At 36.3% G+C, this 23,538-nt stretch overlaps 2 protein-coding genes and 1 long non-coding RNA gene across 10 annotated transcripts in view; 1 reads left to right on the top strand and 2 right to left on the bottom strand.

The window, feature by feature from the left end:
- Positions 1–4,070, bottom strand: part of XRN1 (5'-3' exoribonuclease 1) — a 116,167-nt gene extending 112,097 nt beyond the window's left edge. For 6 of the 8 annotated variants that reach the window (XR_011251238.1, XR_011251239.1, XR_011251236.1 and 3 more), the window contains exon 1: positions 3,624–4,070. Coding sequence is in view for 5 of the 8 variants with exons in the window: in XM_069563442.1 (XP_069419543.1) it covers positions 3,624–3,698 (75 nt within the window). In the remaining 3 variants the exon portion in view is untranslated. The remainder of the gene's footprint in view (positions 1–3,623) is intronic. The other 2 variants (XM_069563479.1, XM_069563487.1) reach the window with 1 other exon arrangement.
- LOC138425791 (uncharacterized) lies at positions 3,143–7,805 on the top strand. The gene is made up of 2 exons (XR_011251405.1): positions 3,143–4,114; positions 6,880–7,805. It is a non-coding gene; the product is annotated as an uncharacterized lncRNA (long non-coding RNA).
- The window catches only part of ATR (ATR serine/threonine kinase), a 111,393-nt gene continuing 92,866 nt past the window's right edge, over positions 5,012–23,538 (bottom strand). Inside the window, exons 37-47 of the mRNA XM_069563429.1 lie at positions 22,823–22,920; positions 22,129–22,361; positions 21,033–21,167; positions 19,335–19,535; positions 15,934–16,077; positions 13,398–13,548; positions 12,646–12,802; positions 12,383–12,536; positions 10,944–11,095; positions 6,561–6,666; positions 5,012–5,338 (exon numbers count right to left, since the gene is read on the bottom strand). Of these exons, the coding sequence (XP_069419530.1) occupies positions 5,165–5,338; positions 6,561–6,666; positions 10,944–11,095; positions 12,383–12,536; positions 12,646–12,802; positions 13,398–13,548; positions 15,934–16,077; positions 19,335–19,535; positions 21,033–21,167; positions 22,129–22,361; positions 22,823–22,920 (1,705 nt within the window). The 3' untranslated portion in view covers positions 5,012–5,164. The remainder of the gene's footprint in view (positions 5,339–6,560; positions 6,667–10,943; positions 11,096–12,382; positions 12,537–12,645; positions 12,803–13,397; positions 13,549–15,933; positions 16,078–19,334; positions 19,536–21,032; positions 21,168–22,128; positions 22,362–22,822; positions 22,921–23,538) is intronic.

Below are 23,538 nucleotides of genomic sequence, written 5' to 3'. Positions count from 1 at the left end.
ATAAAGCACTACTGTGAAAAATTGTGATGGGAACCTAATTTCCTTTCCTTTAAAAGTCATATGTTTCTTTTTTCTAGGTGACAAAGCTTATTTCTCTTTTTCTTTTTAAAGTCCATGAATTATACTAGAACATACTAGAGCATGTCTTGATGTCAATATTCTTGGGTACATCGTATATTCTTTCAACATGGTGTCAATTTGTTTTCTAACTTCAGGTAAGTTTTAATTATAGTTTTCATATTTTTCTATTATTTTGCTTTGATTTCCTTTTTCAAGAATGCCTATTGTGTTCTTTGACTATATTTATCACTACTTTCACTCGAATCTTTTTTATCTTTAAAATTTTTCTTTTATTTCTACCTTCTATCTTTTTTCTTATGGTTAATTTGCTTTTGCCTTGCTACTAGGCTTCATTTCTGACATGATTTTTTCATTTACATCTAATTTTCTCTAATAAGGTTCTGTCACCTTATTCTTGGATTTTTGTAATTGATTATATGTTGTTTTTCATGCCTTATATCATTTTCTTAGTGCCTTTTTAGCTCATTCTGAAATAGGTTATAATTTTGATCTGTTTTGTGCGCATGTCTTTATTGCAAGCTTTTATTGTGTGTGTGTGTGTGTGTGTGGGCGTGCGCTAAGTTGCTTCAGTTGTCTCTGACTCTTAGCGACCCTAAGGACTGTAGCCCTCCGGACTCCTCTGTCCATGGGATTCTCCAGGTAAGAATACTGGAGTGGTTTGTCATGTCCGCCTCCATGGGATTTTCCCAACCCAGTGATCGAACCTGGTCTCTAATGTCTCCACTGGCAGACAGGTTCTTCATCACTAGGGCCACCAGGGTTATTGTCTGTACAAATGTTATTTTGTTCCCCTTTCCCCCATAACTTTGCATACTATACACCCTTGACATTTTTCTATTGTTCATTTTTATGTAAATTTAATTTTTCCTGAACTTTTGGAAGAACAATGCATTTAGGAAAACTTTAAAGCTTCCTCTTCTGCTACTTTGGGATAGTATTACAAACACGGTGGTTTGCTTGGTTTGTTTTCTAAGATTTCTCGACTGTGTAATTCTTCCCGACTTCTATCTTCACTTTCTTCTCTTATCTCTCTTGTCCCTTTCCTGATTAAATTTTATTTCACTCCTGGCAGTTTTTCTTTAGGGTAGGCTGTGCCTTAGAATGGTGCCTTGGGAAGTCAGTTTTGAAGGTTCACAGGAGTTAGTTTGCTCTTGCCCTTTAAAACCCTTCAGTTACAGCTACTGCTACTAATAGGCTTGGAGAGTTAGTAAATACCCTGAAGTTCTCTTCTCAGGTTCATCAGATGTTGCCCCATTTTTTTCCTTTTCCTCTTGCAGAGATGCCAATATCAACAGGGTCTAGAGGTTATTGGTAGTCTGTCCCCACCTATTTTATCTTGGAATTCTTGTGTCCCACGGTTTTCTTGCAATTGTTTTATCAATTTAAATTTTGCAACCTAGTATCTGTTTCTAAATAAGTATCTGTTTTTAAATAAGTTTTCAGAGAAACCAAAAACTATGCCCTGTCATTACTACCATCATTTTACTAGAACCCACTCCTCCATCCGATCCCTTCCCCCAAGGACTAGCTTTTGAACTACTGTGACTTACTTAGCACTACCATCTTTTAAGTACTGCTTGAGAGAGTAGCTGGTGATTGCTTTTTGAAAGACATCACTTTGATGAACAAAGTTTTAAACCTATTATTAGTGATTCATATCATAAAATTGCCTGAGAGCCATTATTTTTGTTCAGCAAGAAAATTTCTCAAGATGGAGAAAATCCAAGATCCTTACATCAAACCAAATTCTTTGCCAAAGAGTAGGGAGGTAAAATAATACTGAACAGATTGTGTATTATCAAGTTAGTCTGAATGTCTTAATTTAGAGAGAAAGAGACTGATACATGGCAGGTACTCAAATGTTTGTTGAGTGAAGGATCCAGGAAAAACCTAAGTTAGTTGTCACTATTTTCATCCTCTTCTCTGAAAGAAATGTTTTCCTAACTCAAACTATGTTTCAGATAAATTAAAGACAAACTACCATTCTGCAAGTTTTGGTAAGCTTTTCCTCATATACCAAATCTGATAGGACTCCAACAACAAAGAATACCTCCGGGAAGTTTAACCCTACCTTCCCACTTTTAGTATTTTTTAAAAAGAATAAACCATAATTTAAGAGACAGCATGACGGTGTTCCGGAGAAGGCAATGGCACCCCACTCCAATACTCTTGCCTGGAAAATCCCATGGACGGAGAAGCCTGGTAGGCTGCCGTCCATGGGGTCGCTAACAGTCGGACAGGACTCAGGGACTTCACTTTCACTTTTCACTGTCATGCATTGAAGGAAATGGGAACCCACTGCAGTGTTCTTGCCTGGAAAATCCCGGGGAGCCTGGTGGGCTGCTGTCTACGGGGTTGCACAGAGTCGGACACGACTGAAGTGATTTAGCAGCAGCAACAGCAGCAGCATGATGGTGTTCACTGGATTATTTCCCCTCATATTAAACAATGCTATCATCACAACTAAGTCAATTAGCTATAAAAATTTAAAAAATAATTTTTCCCCTGTAAAATATAAAATGGACAAGAGATCTACCAAAACCATTAAATAAACACAAGCAACAAACACTAGTCCCAAATTCTAGTTTATCTAATATACTGTTGTCGTTCAGTTGCTAAGTCGTGTCGGAATCTTTGCCCGTCTACTGCAACACGCCAGGCTTTCCTGTCCTTCACTATCTCCCGGAGTTTGCTGGCTTACTATTTTTTGCCACAGTTCCAATACATGAACTACATTTTTGAAACGTGCACATAAACTCTGCCCTGGGGTCATTATATACCGAATATGACGATTACAAGTATTATTGCTCTTACAATCTGTTCCTCTCTCCGTTCTCCCCCCTTCTCTTCTTCCTCTCCCCCCACCTTTCTCTAGCACACATACACGCACAATGAAGCCTTCAAATAAGTGCCCTGGTCCCGTCCAAATATATTTTTATTTCTTTCGGAACGGGGGATTGGTACGGTTCTTGGGGTAGTAGAAAAAAATGTACAGAAAGGCATCATAAATATGAACCATCAGCCACGTCAGAAAGTCTAGGCGTTGGGGGTGGGGCGGGATGCAGCTCGAGATAAGAGGAAGTAAACAGGGGTATTCAGCGGCTGAGGCCGGTAGTAATGTTCGTAGGTGGGTCTGCTGCAGGCTCTGGGTGAGGACCCGGGGGAGGCCCTAGGAGAACATCCACTCCGCTTCGAAACCTCTAGAAAGAAAAACGAAACTGCAACTTCCTGGGAAGGAAGGGGAAGCACTCCCGAGAGCGTTGCTCCCCCGGACTTGATGTCGGAGTCACGTAGGCCCTGCCCCGGCAGGAGCTGTCAGAACCGCCGCATCCCCGCGGCTCTGCCCACAGGAGGGCGACCTGCGCGCTCGCTCCCACTCAGATCACCAGGGTGTCCTCAAACGTCCTGCTCCCCTCCCTTCGCCGCTCAGCCAGCTGACGACGAGCAGCAGGAGGCGGCTGGGAGCCCAGGTGCTAGGGTGGAGAAGGCCGCCGAGCCCCGGCTCCTCCGCCTTCTCGGCCGCTGCCCCCGTGGTCACCCACCTGATGCTCCTTCACCACTTCGCTGAGGCAGGGATATCGCTCCGAGATCCATCGGTAAAACTTGGGGACTCCCATTTCGGCCGTCAATATTAACTCCAGTCAGAGCCCAACAGAAACCAAACGCCCCGCCGGGGCCTACGCAGCCGCCTCCGGCCGTCGCTCCGCGGATGACAACACACCGCCCGCCCGACCATAGAGAGCGGCCGCCGGGCCTAGAGCGGCCGGCTCCGAGGCCGCATCCCCGGGGCGGGGCTCTAGTCCCAGCCGAAAGGCCCGCCGCCGAGCTTCCTGGTGGGTTACACGGAGGAAACCCAAGGCGTATTTGAATGCGCGTGTGAAATTCAATTCTGAAAATGTCAGTTGATGGAGCCGTGCTCTATCAGTGGATTTGGAAGTGGTGTGGAAACCCCATGAGACGACTGTAAGAATCCTGGCTGTTTCTGTCTCCTGGGATTACAAATCTCAGTGGTTTTCAACACGAATTTATAAAGGTCTGATGATTTATTTGGTTTACTTTGTGAGTGGAAATTTTTCGAGGTTACCACAGTTTCTTTTCAAAACTTTCTTTTTCCAGATTACTTGCTTAAAATAATTTCCTAACACCCCTCCATCCAGCTTACTCTACAACTGTTTACATTATGACTTTCCTTGAATAGGAAAGTATATGTTTAGTTTTCACATTTATACCTCTTGGGTTACCCCCATCACACTTAAACTGTACAAAAGGCAGAATTCTGTAAGGTGAACTTAAGCGAAATTACCTGTTATAAAAAGTTTTCCATTTATTTGCATATAATCTCATTGCTTTGTAATTACTATCAATTATTTTAAATCTTCTGTAATAAAACATACCCCCAAATTTATTATTAAAACTGTTTAGATTTTAAAACCTCATGAAATGTTACGTACTGCTTTCCCCTCAAACTACAGGATTCTGCATTCTGGCACACTTTTAGTATGGTAGCATCTTTAAAATTGCAGAATATTTATATAGTTTTCATATTCATGCTAATTGGCTAACTTTTCTCTCCCTATCATATTTTCAACCATACCAAAAAAAAGAGAGTTTTACTAAGTGAACTTAATAATGTGCTGTTCATGTTGTACATCTCTCTTACTAGACAATTCCCAGATGGCAGGGCAACTATTGTTAGCTTTGTGCACAAATATAGCACAGTGTTAACATAAAGAGTATTTATTCAATATAATTTTTTTGTTCAAATGAATCCTTATGCTAGCACTTACAATCAGTGAAAATTGTGAAATGAAATTAGGCTGGCTTGTTTTTTGCAAATATCTTTTTAAAGCATAAAAACATACAATATTCCATTTCTCCAGTTATAATACACAGTATATATTAAGAAAACTTTATTTCATAATATATATTATTTTAAATATTATTAACAATCAGAGAGAAATACCAGTTACTCTGAGAATATAAACATATGTTGTACTTTGGAATTGAATAGATACAACCACAGATTAATGCACCAAATGCATTAAATTTAGATTATTAACATATTGTTTAAAGTAATTCTATTTTACATATATGGGGTCCAACCAAGGTACATCTGGCATAGCAAGTTTTCATCAGTAGCTTCTTGTATAAGGTAATGCACGTGTCCTTCGATAGATAATGGCAGCCCTGTCACTCTATTTCGGGTCTTGATTACACCTTGCAGTCGCTGCTCGATGTCAAGAACATGAGTCTTGGCCTAAAAAGAAATGGAAGATCGTAAGAACTAAGGTCCCAAAGATATGTGGATGTATGTTTATAAACTGGAATTACTGACTTTCTGTTATTTAACAAATATTAATGCCATTTTACTGACCCTTACCCCTTTTGTAAGAGCAAATACAGACAAAAGAGAGAAGAAACAAATATAACTTGAGATACTGATCTTAAAACTTGCAGTGTAGACCTAACATCAACTGCGTGGAAGTTTTTCAGGACTAAGTAAAATATCAAGAATCTCTTCCACATTAGAAGTCTAGAAAAATAATTTTTTAAAAATCTACCCTAGAAAGTGTTTAGGACATAAACATTTGAATATTAATATTCTAGGAATAGCAATAATACTCTGATGCCTAATATTTTCCATTAGTATATGCAAATGGGAGTTCTACATGAGCACCTGGAATCCTACACATTTCTCTCAATCAAGACAGCATATCAGAATGCAAAAGTGAGAATGATGTTATTAGAATAACAATCCTCAACCTATTCTAACTTATTTAAAACAGCTATCTGGAAAATTTGAGTCTTCAACCAATATAGTCAGCTCACTGCAGCCAATGAGTCAACCAACAGTGGACTGAAAAAATTCAGGGAAAAACAATTCCAGAAAGTTCCAAAACAGAAAACTTGAATTTGCCATATACCAGCAACTATTTACATAGCATTTACACTATATTTATAACTATTTTACATGGTATTTACTTTGTACTAGGTATTATAAGTAATCTAGAGATGATTTAAAGTATATGGGATGATATACACAGGTTATATACAATGCCATGTCATTTTATATAAGGGATTTGAGCAATCTGGGATTTTGGTATCCACTCCAAGGGGGTCCTGGAACCTATCTCCAATGGAAACCCAGGGAAAAGGGACTACTGTGTTAGTAGAGTGATTTCTACATATTGAAGCTGAGACCTGCTGCTCTATAAATTCAGGCAATTTGTGTTCATGTTTTAACTGCTCTTTATCATAATTGTGAACTGTTACGATTAAACAGACATATCTTGAACTCCTTATTACATGAAGGATAATAGTGTTAACATTAGTAATGACAAGAAAACTTAATGGCATTGTCATACTACATGGAGAACTAGATTTCAGAGTATTAAGTGGTCACTGACAGTATTTAGAATCAGTTTCCATTTGCAGAGAAATACAATATCAGTTCATATCAAGCTACACCTTCTACTAACCTTTTCATTGACAACTTCCCCTGTTTCATTCAGTGCTGCTTTGGAATGCCCTTTCACTGGTTTACTCCATTCCACAAGAGGATCATGTAGAAAAGTCTTTAAGACACTAAAATGGAAACAAATATGATAATACAGTGTTAATTTTATAAAAAGAATTCTCATTAAAGTCAACACTTAGGTGAAGGGTAACTGAAGGATGAGAAGCTAATCATAATACTTTACTAAACACATTACTACTATTTCAGAAAATGCTATACTTCCTCTTTCAGAGAATTTGCCTTTGCCTACATGTAACCCTGCTTATTTAACTTATATGCAGAGTACATCATGAGAAACGCTGGGCTGGAACAAGCACAAGCTGGAATCAAGATTGCTGGGAGAAATATCAATAACCTCAGATATGCAGATGACACCACCCTTATGGCAGAAAGTGAAGAGGAGCTAAAAAGCCTCTTGATGAAAGTGAAAGAGGAGAGTGAAAAAGTTGACTTAAAGCTCAACATTTAGAAAATGAAGATTATGACATCTGGTCCCATCACTTCATGGCAAATAGATGGGGAAACAGTGGAAACAGTGTCACACTTTATTTTTCTGGGCTCCAAAATCACTGCAGATGGTGACTGCAGCCATGAAATTAAAGGACACTTACTCCTTGGAAGGAAAGTTTTGACCAACCTAGACAGCATATTGAAAAGCAGAGACATTACTTTGCCAACAAAGGTCCGTCTGGTCAAGGCGGACTAGACTAGTGGTCATGTATGGATGTGAGAGTTGGACTGTGAAGAAAGCTGAGCACTGAAGAATTGATGCTTTTGAACTGTGGTGTTGACTCTTGAAAGTCCCTTGGACTGCAAGGAGATCCAACCAGTCCATTCTAAAGGAGATCAGCCCTGGGTGTTCTTTGGAAGGAATGATGCCAAAGCTGAAACTCCGGTACTTTGGCCACCTCATGCAAAGAGTTGACTCATTGGAAAAGACTCTGATGCTGGGAGGGATTGGGGGCAGGAGGAGAAGGGGATGACAGAGGATGAGATGGCTGGATGGCATCACCGACTCAATGGACGTGAGTCTGAGTGAACTCTGGGAGCTGGTGATGGACAGGGAGGCCTGGCGTGCTGCAATTCATGGGGTCGCAAAGAGTTGCACACAACTGAGCAACTGAACTGACTGAACTGACACGTAACCAATGTATTCTACCATAATGCCTGGTACACAGCTCTTAAATAAAAAAAAGTGGGTAAGTAAGCTTTACATGTTCTTCTAAAAAACTACTTCCCACAACTAGCATCATATTTAATGGTGAAAGACTGGCTTCTTTACCCCAAAGGTTAGGAACAAGACAAGGATATAGATATCTCCCCATGGCTATTTGATGTTGACCTAGCTAGGGCAATTAGGTAAGAAAAAGAAAAGGCACTGAGATTAGATTGGAAAGAAGAAGTAAAATTCTATCTACAGATGACCTGCTGTTGTAGAGAGAAAAATCTTAAGGCATCTATAAAAATTACTATTACAACAAATAAATGGGTTCTGTAAGATTACAGGATACATGATCAATATATAAATTTAGTTATGTTTCTATATACTAGCAATGAACAAACATGAAATTAAAAAAAAAATTCCTTTCAGAATAGCATTAAAAGGAATAAAATACTTGGGGAAGGAAATGGCAACCCACTCCAGTATTCTTGCCTGTAGAGTCCCATGGATGGAGGAGCTTGGTGGGCTACAGTCCACGAGTCGCAAAGACTTAGGAAGACATTTTTTAAAAGTTAACTACAAGTTTTGCAAACTAAAAATTATAAAACATTGTTGAAAGAAATTGAAAAAGACTTAAATAGCCCCCTGGAGAAGGTAATGGCAACCCACTCCAGTATTCTTGCCTGGAGAATCCCATGGATGGAGGAGCCTGGTGGGCTGCAGTCCATGGGGTCACAAAGAGTTGGACACGACTGAGCAACTTAACTAACTAAATAAATAGAAATACTTATCAACTTCATGGATCAGAAGACTTAATATTGTTAAGATGGCACTGCTCCCTAAATTGATTTACAGATTCAATGTCATTCCTATCAAAATTTAGGCTGGTCATTGCTGAAAATGACAGTATGATCTTATAATGTATATGGAAATGCAATATACTTGTAACAGTTAAATAATCTCAAAAAAAAATCACATTTCCTGATTTCAAAACTTACTACAAATCTACAGTAATCAGGACAGTATTGTTGGCATAAGGTCAGACATATAGATCAATGGAATAAAACTGAGAATCTAGAAATAAGCCTTTACATGTGTGGGCAATTGGTTTTCAACAGAAGTGTCAAGACAATAAGAGAAAAATAATCTTTTCAAAAATGGTGCTGAAACAACTGGATATACATATTTAAAAGAAGAAAGAGCCCAGCTTCACTCTAGATGCACAAAATAACTAAAAATGATCAAAGATTTAAATAAGAGCTAAAACTGTAAAACACTAAGACATATATGTGACTCTTCATGACTTTGAATTATACAGTAGTTTCTTAGGTATGACACCAAAAAGTACAAATAACAACAACAAATGTAGATAAATTAGTCATCAAAGGTAAAAACTGTTTTGCTTCAAAGGGCATCATCAAAAATAAATCAGCAATTCATATATCAGAGAAAATACTTGCAAATCATATATTCATGAAGGTCTGTATCCAGAGTATTTAAAGAACTATCACAACTCAAAGAAAGACTAATAATCCAATTTTTAAAACGGGCAAAGGATTTAAATAGACATTTGTCCAAAGAATATATGCAGGTGACCAAGTCGCTAAATCGTGTCCGACTCTTCTGCAGTCCCATGAACTGTAACCTGCCAGGCTCCTCTGTCCATGGGATTTTCTAAGCAAGAATACTAGAGTAGGTTGCCATTTCCTTCTCCAGGGGATCTTCCCGACCCAGGGATCAAACCTGCGTCTCCTGCATTGGCAGGCGGATTCTTTACCATTGAGCCACGTGGGAAGCCCCAAATAAACTAGACAATAACAAGTTCTGGTAAGGATGTGGAGAAATTAGAATCCTCAGACACTGCTAGTAGGACTATAATGTATTACATCTGCTTTTCAAAGCAGTTTGAAAGCTCCTCAAAATGTTAAGCTTAGAGTTAACTTATGATCCAGGATTCTACTCCTAGGTATAACCAAAAGAAAACATGTATCAACATGAAACTTGTGCTCAGTGTTCACAGCCACACTATACACAATAGCCAAAGCAATCCAAATGTCCATTAACTGATGAACTGATAAACAAAAGGTGATATATCCATATAATAGAATATTATTTGGCAATAAAAAGAATGAATTACTGATACATGCTACAGCACAGATAAAACCTTAACATTATGCTAGTGAAAGATGACACACACGAAAGGTCACATTTGTGTAATTCCATTTATATGTGAAATATTCAGAATATGCACGTCTATAGAGACAGAAGCAGTGAGATTTTTTGGGTTCCCAAATCACTTCAGACAGTGACGGCAGCCATGAAATTAAAAGACGCTCCTTGGAAGGAAAGCTATGGCACACCTAGACAGTGTATTAAAAAAGCAGAGACATCACTCTGCCCACAAAGGTCCTTATAGTCAAAGCTTTGGTTTTTTCAACAGTTATGTATGAATGTGAGAGTTGGACTATAAAGAAAGCTGAGTGCTGAAGAACTGATGCTTTCTATCTGTGGTGCTGGAGAAGACTCTCAAGAGTCTCTTGGACTGCAAGGAGATCAAATCAGTCCATCCTAAAGGAAATCAACCCTGAATATTCATTGGAAGGACTGATGCTGAAGCTGAAGCGCCAATACTTTGGCTTGACTCGAGGAGCCGACTCATTGGAAAAGACCCTGATGCTGGGAAAGACTGAGGACAGAAGAGAAGGGGGCAGCAGAGGATGAGATGCGTAGAGAGCATCACGGATTCAATGGACATGAATTTGAACAAACTCCAGGAGTTAGTGGAGGACAGGGGAGCCTGGCGTGCCATGGGGTTGCAAAGAGTAGCACGCGACTTAGCAACTGAATAACAACAACAAATAGAGACAAAGAGATCAGTGGTTACCAGGAGATGGTGGGGGAGTAGAATTGGGGAGTGACTGCTAATTTCTTTTGGAAGTGATGAAAATATTTTATAATTAGATAGCAGTGATGGTCACACAATCTTGTGAATATACTAAAACCACTGTAGTATACGTATTAAGACTGAATTTTTGTTATGTAAAATATATCTGAATGAAAGGTATTATTAAAAAAAAACTTCAACCAGTACAAAGTAGCTTCTGTATAAAGCAAACATACTTAAGAACCATATAATCACATCCAAAGTTACTATTAAATTGTTTACAGAATATAAAGGATTACCTCATTAAAGGTTCTCTCTGATCTCGCATTAGTCTCATTGTAACTTCACAAGCTCTTCGAAAAAGACCTTCCGTTCCCATCGGACCCATTCCATTAACCATATTATGAGTCAGGCGAAATGGAACAATTTCTGGGACCTCAAAGGTTTCTCCCTAAAAACAAGGCACTTCATTAAAAAGTAAAAATGCTGTAAGTTTAAAATATGCAAAAAATTGGGGGCTTCATATTTAGACTCTTAGCAAAGAGCAAACATTCTCTCAAAATATTTACATTTGCATCTTACATTAGTGGCCTATATCATGAGTCATATGACTCTACCTCTGCTTTTGAGGAATTGAAACACAACTCCTTGGATAAGATCTAGAGGATGGGTAGATTCATCTTTCACTGAATTACTAAAGTGAATAGCATTATAGAGAAGTATTTATGATTTATTATTTAGCCTTATATTAACGGGGCTTCCCTGGTGGCTCAGACAGTAAAGAATGCAACGCAGGAGACCTGGGTTCAATCCCTGGGTTGGGAAGATTCCCTGGAGAAGGGAATGGCAACCCATTCCAGTATTCTTGTCTGGAGAATTCCATGGGCAGAGGAGCCTGGTGGGCTACAGTCTATAGAGTCACAAAGAGTCAGACATGACTGAGCAACTCACACACACACATCCCAGAGACAGGAAATGTATATAACATGTATTATGATGAAGTCCAGTTCATTTATTTTCTGCCATTCTCTAACCTGCCTTTCCTAGAATGTTTTCATCCCTCTGGTCAGTTTCCCTAAGTTCCTCTCTTGTATGAATCTCCTATACCAGTGATTTATCTCCAATTTGTTTTCTGTTGGGTCTGTGGCTTTTTGTGGTTTCCAAACAGCAGACGGCAACCCATAGAAAATCAGGATGAAGAAAAGAACGGATCTAATTACCAGTTTGCCTTTCAGGATCATAACACTGGAAAATTGGAGGGTGGCCTTAAGCAGTGTCCAACTACCTTCATTTATTACCAAACCCCAGTCTGGACCTACAGAACCTGTATTTCCTGGGATGTTTCCTAGGTATCTGCATTGCAAAAAATTTCTTAAATGATTCTGATGTGCAGCCAGGTTTGGAAACAATCACGTCAAATTACTGTCCCTTTAAAACTGAGTCTTAGTCAAATGAACTGTTCATTTAAGAGAACTATGAGTCAGAACTTGGATCTATACTTTTGGACTTGAAAGTTCAGTGCTTTAATTTAGTTTTACTGTATCACTCTTTTGAGTTCTCTCCAACCTAAGTTGCTTTACTGAGGGATATAGGATCCACTGACTAAAACCAGTTAACCAACTCGCAATGTCACTTAACTGAGACTGTAACTGCTACAAATTGTCTAGGAAGAACAGCTGTTGAGGAAAGGATATTAGGAGAAAACATACAATTACCTATGGTAAGTCATATCACATACCTTATTGAAGAGACAGTTAAAATCCACATGTACACATTCACCAGTCAAAGAATCAAAGAGAATGTTTTCACCATGACGGTCTCCAAGGCCCAGGATATAACCGACCATTGACATAACTGCGGTGGAACGACAGTATGCTGATCTGCTACTGTACCTAAAGGAAATATAATGCCTATCAAATATCCTTGTATCATATGAGGCAACATACATATATTTTTTTAAAAAGCTAACCATAACAGTATATTATATTCTTGGTAACTAACCATGATGTAGGATCAGGGAATGTTCTCAGAAACCACTCATGAAAGACAGGAGGATGCCTGGGCAGGAGAAATTCTTGGAATACTTTGAGTTTTTCAGACAAAGCTGCCGATTTTGGTAGCATACACTGCCGAAGTTCCTTCCCTGTCATATAAACTCCTGCAAGGTAAAGTGATTTCCATTAATCACACAAGCCAAATAGAAAAAGGGGCAATTTTCTTTTGGTGACAATAGGACAGGAAAATATCTACTTTTAATCAAATTGTATTCAAATTTATTCAAATTATTTTATTCCATGGGTTATAATCTAATACTGTCATTGTTTATTTTGGTGCTTAAATTATTTGAGGTTTGGCCAGTGGGAGAGTCTAATCCTAGTCTAACACTTTGGTTTCATTCTAGCTTTATCTTTCCTTTTCTCTCTTTAATAATGTAAAACTAGCTCTCATTAACCATAGTGTATTTATTTACTTAGTCAAGTCTAGTTTACACATAAAGTAGTTTAAGAATTGCTAACCAATAACTCCTAAAAAAATACATTTTCATATAGATATTTGTAAGCTATCTCAAATCCTTTTGGAATAAATAAAAAGAATTAAAACACAAAGAAGGAAGGAAGAAATGTCTTAAGTACTTCTGTATATAGTACCTAGAAATTTTACTATGGCTTATACCCCTAAAATGTAAGATGATATATGTTAATAATTATTATACCTATATTGCATGTTTATACCATAAGAATTAATTTTAGTACCCTTTTCTTTATATAGTTTGGTCAGAATAGGTCTCAAACCAGCAGTGTTGTTGACCCATTCAATAATCCCACATTCATCGTTCAGTGGAATAACTGCGTATGTTCGAATATGAAGTTCTCTTCTACGAGATTCTGCATCTTTTCTTAAGCACTATTAAAAAAAAACAACACACACACTTAAAAGTTAAAAATTTCTAAATGTTATGTCAAATCTATCTAAAAATATTTCTTTTCATAGCAAAAGAATGTCAATAAAAGATTACTGTGTAGTACAGATGAATAATTATTCAGAATGGTAGAGCAGGAAACTACTGGGACAGTATCCATAATTTATTTCCAAATCATTAAAAATGCCTTGGGTAAGTACTTCTTTAAATTATTCACTATTAATATGACAACAATACAGTCTTCAAAAATATTATAATTATGACAAATAATGACAAAATAATCTTTAAAAATTGCTTCCAAGACATTCCTGAAACATTAAGTCCTTAGTCACAGAGAAGCTATTTAATTTTATCCAAAAGATGCATGATCAAAAAAATACGAGTTTTACGATATCCCCATGTAGCCTCATTTGAAAAATCATCTAGCAGAGGAAAGCTTTTCACATCTCATCTGCTTAATCCTAAAATATACTAGGTAAGGATAAACAGTATGTTATTTAATTCTGGAGCTGTATGAAATGAACAAACTATACACAGATCTATAATTGTAACCTGTCAAATTCAAAAGCACAAGCAACTGATCAAAAATACATTTTAAGTGTTAGGAATAAATAGGCTACACAAATGTCAGCAAAATAGTATGGCATGAGAATCACATAGCAAGATCAGTAATATGACCTTCTAGACCAACATAATGAGACTAGTTTTTCACCATCAGGCTATTTGACCATGTTAATGTGAGGGAATGGTAATGAAACAACTTGATTGGTAACAAAGCTGATTAAGATAAATTTGTAAATGAAATGCAGGCCACTTGATACTCCCAACTAGAAAAACACTCAAGGAGCTTTGGAACAAACATATTGATAGTTTAATATCAGTAAATTAAGTTACCAAGTTACCAAACAACATTTTAAATAAAGAATATTCCTTCCCTTCATAATACCTTTGAAATTGGTTTTTAATATGGAATTAGTTTTTAAACTACCTTTGGTTAAACTGAGCACAAATTCTCCTTAAAAACAAAACAAAACAAAACTCATCTGCTGCTATATGTTTTCTGTGTTAAAGGTCCATAACTTTTCCTGCTAATAAAAGAGGTACCAGTAAAATGCAGGAAGGGGATAGAGAGGAAGAACAAAGAGCATATTAAAAAAAAGTAAGGTTTTCACAGTATGGTTTGATTTTTTAACAATATAAAAATAGATGCACTTATAAAAACCTTGCTAGAGAATAATTCAAAACACCTAAAGACCATACATTTATAATAACCTTTTAATGAGAATCTTCATACCATCTCTGAGACAGAAATCAAGCACTTACCAATAGCACTAAAAAAAAAACCCCACTAATGATCACCTTTAAAAAGAGTGATGGTAAAAATAGAATGAACATTTTTTACTAGCACTGAAACATAAAACACAAATCTGATAGAAAAAGTACATTATAGATAATTTAAACATTACATAGAAAATATTTTCCTTTGTTAATATGTCTTTTACTTCTTTTTCTCAATATAACAAAAGTATCTTACTTTTAGAAAATTAAGTGAAACCAGAAAATTCTACTTCAGGACACATATCCAAAAGACTGATGTCAGGGACTCAAATAGATATCTATATACCTATGTTCATGGCAGCATTATTCACAACAGTCAAAAGGTAGACGCAACCCATGTGTCCACTGATGGTGAATGGATTAAATGTGGATTACACATTCAATTCTATATTATCAACCTTATAAAGGAAAGAAATTCTGACATGCTATATATAACATAGATGAACTTGACGACATAATGCTAAATGAAAAAGCCAGTAATATGGGCTTCCCTCGTGGCTCAGATGATAAAGAATCCGCCTGCAATGCAGGAGACCTGGGTTCGATCCCTGGGTTGGGAGGATCTCTTAAAGGAGGGCATGGCAACCCACTCTAGTATTCTTGCCTGGAGAATCCCCATGGACAGAGGTGCCTGGTGGGCTACAGTCCACAGGTCGCAAAGAGTTGGACACAACTGATTGGCTGAGCAAAAAGGACAAATACTATTTGACTCCACTTACATGAGATATCTAGAATAGTTAAATTCATAGAGACATAAAATAGAATGGTCAGTTTGAGAAGATGAAAAAAGTTCTGGAGAAGGATGACTACACAACAATGTGAATGTACTTAATACCACTAAATTGAACTGAACACTTAAAAATGGGTAAGATGGTAAATTTTATGTAAGTATATTTTATCCTGATAAAATAAATTAAGTGAACATGAAAAAGGCAGTATAGTTCATTTCTTCTTCAAGAGGGATCTACTTGCCCATATCTCATTAATAGTAATTATAGCAATTCTAAAATAAAAGCAAACTGTATCCAAACCTTGTTAATCAAGGAATTGAATTCCATTAGTCTACAGTCCTTTCTCAAGTCATCTTTTGGCTTACACATCATAATGTAGAACTTTCCATCAGATCCTTTTAAAGAGATCTTCTTTGGTTTCTGAAGAGAAGCAAGAATTTCTACCTAAAAGATGATGAGTTACATATAAATTAAGGTCAAAATTTTTGTTTAAATTTGTATGTGTACTATATTGTGTTATCTCACATAATTAAAGGAAAATATAATAACCTGTATTATATAGAAAGTTGACTATTTTATTAATTTATCTATGATCTATGAAAAGAATGGTTGCCCATAAGTAGAGACACATTTTCACCCATTAGACATGGCTATTGAAGTAAAAGGATTACTTTGTCAGCAATGTAAGTTTATAGTATCCAAATTTAGGCAGCCTCTTAAAGCATCCACAATGTTTAAACGATTTTTGAAACATTTTCCTTAGGACTTTTCTGTAGAACCTAAGACTATTTTTAAATGCCTTTAATGGTAACAAATCAGAAAGAAATGGTAAGAAATCAGATTGATTACATTCTTTGCAGCCAAAGATGGAGAAACTCTATAAAGTCAGCAAGAACAAGAGTAGGAGCTGACTGTGGCTCAGATCGTGAACTCATTGCCAAATTTAGACTTAAATTGAAGAAAGTTGGGAAAACCACTAGACCATTCAGGTATGACCTAAATCAAATTCCTTACAACTACACAGTGGAAGTGACAAATAGATTCAAGGAATTAGATCTGATAGAGTGCCTGAAGAACTATGGATGGAGGTTCGTGACACTGTACAAGAGGCAAGGATCAAGACCATGCCCAAGAAAAAGAAATGCAAAAAGGCAAATTGGTTGTCTGAGGAGGACTTACAAACAGCTATGAAAAGAAGAGAGACGAAAGGCAAAGGGGCAAAGGAGAGATATACCCAATTGAATGCAGAGTTCCAAAGAATAGCAAGGAGAGATAAGAAAGCTTTCCTCAGTGATCAGTGCAAAGAAATAGAGGAAAACAATAGAATGGGAAAGACTAGAGATCTCTTCAAGAAAATTAGAGATACCAAGGGAACTTTTCATGCAGAGATGGGCACAATAAAGGACAGAAATGGTATGGACCTAACAGAAGAAGAAGATATTAAGAAGAGGTGGCAAGAATACACAGAAGAAGTGTACAAAAAAGATCTTCATGACCCAGATGATCACGATGGTGTGATCACTCACCTAAAGCCAGACATCCTGAAATGGAAAGTCAAGCAGGCCTTAGCTTTGCACTAAGAACAAAGCTAGTGGAGGTGATGGAATTTGAGTTGAGCTATTCCAAATCCTAAAAGATAATGCTGTGAAAGTGTTGCACTCAATATGCCAGCAACTTTGGAAAACTCAGCAGTGGCCACAGGACTGGAAAAGGTCAGTTTTCATTCCAATCCCAAAGAAAGGCAATGCCAGAGAATGCTCAAACTACTGCACAATTGTACTCATCTCACTAGCAAAGTAATGCTCAAAATTCTCCAAGCCAGGCTTCAACAGTATGTGAACCATGAACTTCCAGGGGTGCAAGCTGGATTTAGAAAAGGCAAGGAACCAGAGATCCAATTGCTAACATCTGTTCGATCATCAAAAATGCAAGAGAGTTCCAGAAAAACATCTATTTCTGCTTTACTGACTATGCCAAAGCCTTTGATGTGTGGATCACAACAAACTGTGGGAAATTCTGAAAGAGATGGGAATACCATACCACCTGACCTGCCTCCTGAGAAATCTGTATGCAGGTCAAGAAGCCACAGTTAGAACCAGACATGGAACAACAGACTGGTTCCAAATCAGGAAAGGAGTACAGCAAGGCTGTCACCCTGCTTATTTGACTTATATGGAGAGTACATCATGAGAAAGGCTGGACTGGATGAAGCACAAACTGGAATCAGGATTGCTGGGAGAAATATCAATAACTTCAGATATGCAGATGACACTACCCTTATGGCAGAAAGTGAAAACTAAGGAGCCTCTTGATGAAAGTGAAAGAGGAGAGTGAAAAAGTTGGCTTAAAGCTTAACATTCAGAAAACTAAGATAATGGCAGCCGGTCCCAGATCACTTCATAGCAAATAGATGGGGAAAGAGTAGAAACAGTGTCAGACTTTATTTTGGGGGGCTCCAAAATCACTGCAGATGGTGACTGCAGCCATGAAATTAAGAGGCTTGCTCCTTGGAATAAAAGCTATGACCAACCTAAACAGCATATTAAAAAGCAGAGACATTACTTTACCAACTAAGGTCCTTCTAGTCAAGACTATGGTTCTTCTATTAGTCATGTATGGACGTGAGAGTTGGACTGTGAAGAAAGCTGAGCGCCGAAGAATTGATGCTTTTAAACTGTGGTGTTGGCAAAGACATTTGAGAGTCACTTGGACTGCAAGGAGATCCAACCAGTCAATCCTAAAGGAAATCAGTCCTAAATATTTGTTGGAAGGACTGATGCTGAAGCTGAAACTCCAAGACTTTGGCCACCTGATGCAAAGAACTGACTCATCTGAAAAGACCCTGATGCTGGTAAAGATTGAAGACTAGAGGAGAAGGGGACAACAGAGGATTAGATGGTTGGACGGCATCATCAACTCAAGGGACATGAACGTGAGTAAACTCTGGGAGTTGGCAATAGACAGGGAGGCCTGGCATGCTGCAGTCCATGGGGTCGCAAAAAGTCTGACACGACTGAGCGACTGAACTGATACTGATACTGAATGGTAAGAAATGTTTATCAATAGAAAGTAAGTTGATTTTTGACAAAAGAACTCCTTCAAAATCAGGTCCAATTAAAGATGGAATTTAATAAGCTGAATAATATTCTTAAGAACAAAGCATGATTATAAGTAACCAGAATGATTTCATTATGTGGCTTAGTAGCTGGCTCTGAAGCTAACAGTTAAAACATTTTGAGCCACAGAAACTAGAATAAATCTAGAGTTTTCAAAAGTATTTATTTAGAAGTGCTCTGGTACTATTTCTCTAAGATAGCAACAACAACAATGAATCAAGCTCTTCCTAGCAGAATTTCACTTCTTTCCAAAACACAAATAACAAACAAAACTGTATTTTGTTCTCTTTCTCTCCCCATTTTTATGACAAAGAATTTGGAAAAAGAAAATTATGGAAAAAATAAAGATTTTAGTCATACTAAGAGAAAATGAATATCTGAAAAATCAAAATACCAGATTGAATATGGGATTTTTATCACTTAATTTTGTCCCATTAGTATAATAGAGTATTAATTTTCTGTATTTATAATCATTTTTTTCTTCACAAACACAAAAAATTCACTTAGTCTCTGAGAAAAACACTCAAACTTAATTTGAAATTTTTAACAATCTTAAAAACATAGCAACATAAAAATGCAGTTTACCGTATCATCAAAGCCTGCAATATAGGCCCAATGCCCAGGAAACGGCTCATGGTTAGCATGGGCACCCGGGATTGATGGAAGAGTAGGTATCATTACTGACTGTAAAGGAATGAGAATTTCACTAAACGTTGCTTCTTCTACCAGCCTTTTAAGCATTTTAAAATGAGTCCTCATGCTCAGTGTGGAACTACTTCCATCCACCTGGGGAGAGAAAAAGTAGTACATTTTAATTTCTCTGTTTACCTCCAATTACAGAATGCTTCATTTTACCCAAAGAAAAATTTCACTTCTATAATATCTTAATTTCAATGGCTCAGCAGCCTGTAGTTTTCTAATTTTTTAAAAAATACATCATCTCATTTAAACCTCTTTGTACTCTTTTACCTCATCAATAATAATAGTACCTACATTACAAGATATTAAATGACAAGATAATAGTGGCCTACAATTTGTTAGCACACATTATAAATTCCAAAGGGGTCCTTACATCAAACTTTCTTTTGTACCAAATTTCATTTGGTAGGAAAAAGATACCTGAATTCCTCACTTAGTGCAAAAATTAACATGTTGCACTGCAGAAATAGTTATGTATCTGATTATGGGATACCCTGTCAGATTACCCCTAGTGATGATACTTAATAAAAAGTATATGTATTGTATTACCTTTAAAAATCTGAAAAATCCTGAATTTCTAATGTAGCTAGCCATAAAGATTTTACATAAAGAACTAGAAGTTTGTACATATAAAGAATTTTTAAAAGTGTCAGTATTTTATAAATGCTGGCCATTATCATAACATTATCTTTCACAATGTCAAGTGCATCAGAGGTCACATAGGATTAATGCAGAGAGCCAAAACAGATTACTCTTTCAAGATGTTTATTGATGGGAAGGTGAGACATAGGGTATTCTATATTTTCCCACCTGTAAATAGGTGATAGAGTGAATGTCTGTAAAGTGAAGTTTAGCTATTTATCTTATAGTCTGTCCCTCCTTATAAACACCTTTATCCTCACTTTTGCCTTTCCTACACATTCTTTAGGTATTTTCCCCTCCAATGCCTTAGGAAGAACAGCAGTTCATTCCTATAAGTATATCCATATTCCAGTCATACACCTACTAAAAATGTAGCTATTACACTAGATGACAACCATCTATGTGGTTTTCTATGTGACTCTGAGTACCTCAGGGCAGAAGAACATGTCTTATTCATCTTTGTTTCCCTTAGCACAGTGCCTGTCCTCTGGAAGATTATGAAATGTGTACCAAGAGAATGAAACTCAAAACTTTCCTCTTGCATGTGTAGGTTAATGTATATGAATTTTGAAAGTTCGAAGATATGACGAAAACAATCAGAGAGAACTCTATTTTATATACTTATATTTCATATCTGCCACTTAAAAAAATTTCTAATAAATACAGATAATTCACTCTCAGAAGAATTTATATTAAGAACTTTTAGAAATTTAGAGAATATTTGAGAGAGGGTATAAGTTAGAAATTAAAAAAACAGCTTCATTAAGGTAAACTGCACATATTTAAAGTACATGATTTGATAACTTTTGATATATATGTATACTAAGATGTGAGAATTTAAATTTAACTAATCAAATTAAAATAAAACCCACTAAAATCATATGGAAATTTGGTATAAAATTACCCAACTTGATTTATAGGTAGTAAGATTTATGATAGTACCGATTTGTTGCACAATTCTAGAAGTTTATCTGTTAGGCGAGTTGCATCTCCAACAAACTTTTCTAAGGATTTTTTCATTTCAATAGCTTTATTTAGGATTTCCTTGCATCTGTTTACACGCATGGGATAAGAAGACTGTCATAAAAAAAAAGTTCAATTGTTAAAAGATTTATAAGAGATAACAAAATCTTTTTTTTTAAGATAACAAAACTTTGGTTGACAAAAATCAGCTTAAACAATATGCATGATGAAACTTTACAGTGATACAAATGTCCTGGAAATCAATTTGGCAATACTATCAACAGCCAAAGAAATGCTGCTATCCTGTGACCTGATGAATCCTCTTCTTAGGATCTACCTTGAAGAAATAATCAGAAATGAGAATACAGATGTGTCCAGATGTTTTATAACAGCAAAGAAAGTGAACAACCTTAATAATCCATAAGAACTGAACATAGATGGGTAACCATAATAGAAAATTTAAAAAATTGTTTCTTCAAAGGAATATTTAATAACATGGGAACATGATTATGGTAATAATCTTAAGTGAGAAATATGAAATTATATGCCTATGTAATCCAAATTTAGTGCTAAAATATGAAGAGATAATAAAAATACAAAAATACATCAAAATATTAATGATATAAACAGTGAATTTTAATTCTTTTTTAATATCTGTATATATTCTAAATCTCCTAATATACTTACTAATTAAATATATTTACCAACTTGTACGTTATTAATATAATGCACTAAAAACTTTCTAGTATTAACAGTGCAGGCACTTTTAATTTAAAAAAACTTGAACAAAAAACTGGTTACCATTTTACACCAAGCACTAACAGTTCACTATACTTTCATAAAGAAAATGCATGATAAATCCTTTGATCTTAAACACACTATTTACTTAATTTGATATATATTTCTGAATTTTGTAATGAGAAATAGTGCTACAATTTCTTTTTAAAAATACTTAAAATGTATTTTCTTGCTACAAATCTAATATAAGAGAGATACCCTGGGACATGTATCAGCATTAAATAATCAATGCCACATAAAATGGAAAAAGACAATGGCTTTGTGTTTAATATATTACCTTTGACACAGCTGTCATCATCCACATTGCTTGCTGAGGATAGGCCAGAAATACTTTGGCTATAATTTCCATCAAGACAACAAAAACTTCATCATGAGAATGACAAATTCGGGAGATCAACTGTGAAAAGGCAGTCAAAAACTGATACGGAGCTAACTGATTTGTGTGCTCTGTGATAACTTTGTTTATTTTAACTAAATCATTTCTCATTTGTACACGATCAGAGCGGCCAGCTGGAAAAAGAAAAAAACAAAGTTAAAAATACCAGCAAAAAAAAAACAACACCCCAGAACAATTTTGCTTTAAAAACAGGTTTATGATATATGTTATTCCCAAGTCCAAAGCTACATCACTTGCCAATTTGTGAAAAGATAATTTTTCTATCCCTGTAGGAAAAAATATTTAAATCCACTGAAAAACTCAAGGCCCATTAATTTTCACTAGAAGCAAAGAGAACAAGCAACAATCCATAGTAATTTTTAAGGTAAACTATTTGGCTTAAACTAGTACTTTTCAATATGTATTAGGTTGACCAAGGAACGAGCAAATATTCACTTGCAGGCTTTGCAATTGCAACAACTTTTAAAAGTCTCTGTTTAGTCTTTCTCCTCTTTTTTAACACTTGATTTCTTGCTCATGTGTAAATTATAATTCTTCTCAGTCCTTTAAAATTTTTTATCAAAAAAAATCATACCTTTTTCCCATTCGTATGCCTTAGCACCAAAATCAAGCCATAATGATAACATTCGTGGCATTGATTGATATATGAACTGATTTCCATACTGTAAAGATCTGCAAATACAAAAGATATTAACATAGTATTAATTTTTATATCATATGAATTAAAATTTAAAGACTACCACTTAAAGGAATATATAACATTCTGACTATAATTTTGTACTATAATTATAGTATCAGTATTTTTCCTCTCTTCCCATTTGACTCATCTCTTCCCATTTTTTCCTTTATAACTTTCTCACTAAGTTCTACATTACACGGACCAAAAATAACTCAGGTTTTGACTGAGTCAAAGTCCTGTCAATACTTCTTTCAAATTGTCCTTAGGATTTGTGCCTTTATTTGTATTCCATGGCCATAAGCGGAGGTTAGGCCTAATCACTCCATTTCTGGGAGTTCCCTGGTAGGCTTAGTGGTTAGGATTCCAGGCTTTCACGGCTGTGGCCCTTGTTTAATCCCTGGTTGGGGAACTGAGATCCCACAAGCCATGCAGTAGGACCAAAAAACAAACAGCAACAACAAAAAAAACCCTGAATTTCATTTTGGGAAGAAAGGCTTTGCCAAATCTTACAATCTTAACACTGACAATGAATAAACAAATACTGCTTTAATTCCTAAAAATACTGAATTGAGAAGCCAAAATACCAAACAATAGGTAACTTTATATAGATT

Source organism: Ovis canadensis, chromosome 1 (genome assembly GCF_042477335.2).
Source record: "Ovis canadensis isolate MfBH-ARS-UI-01 breed Bighorn chromosome 1, ARS-UI_OviCan_v2, whole genome shotgun sequence".
NCBI lineage: Eukaryota > Metazoa > Chordata > Mammalia > Artiodactyla > Bovidae > Ovis > Ovis canadensis.
This window is presented reverse-complemented; position numbering and strand designations above follow the sequence as displayed.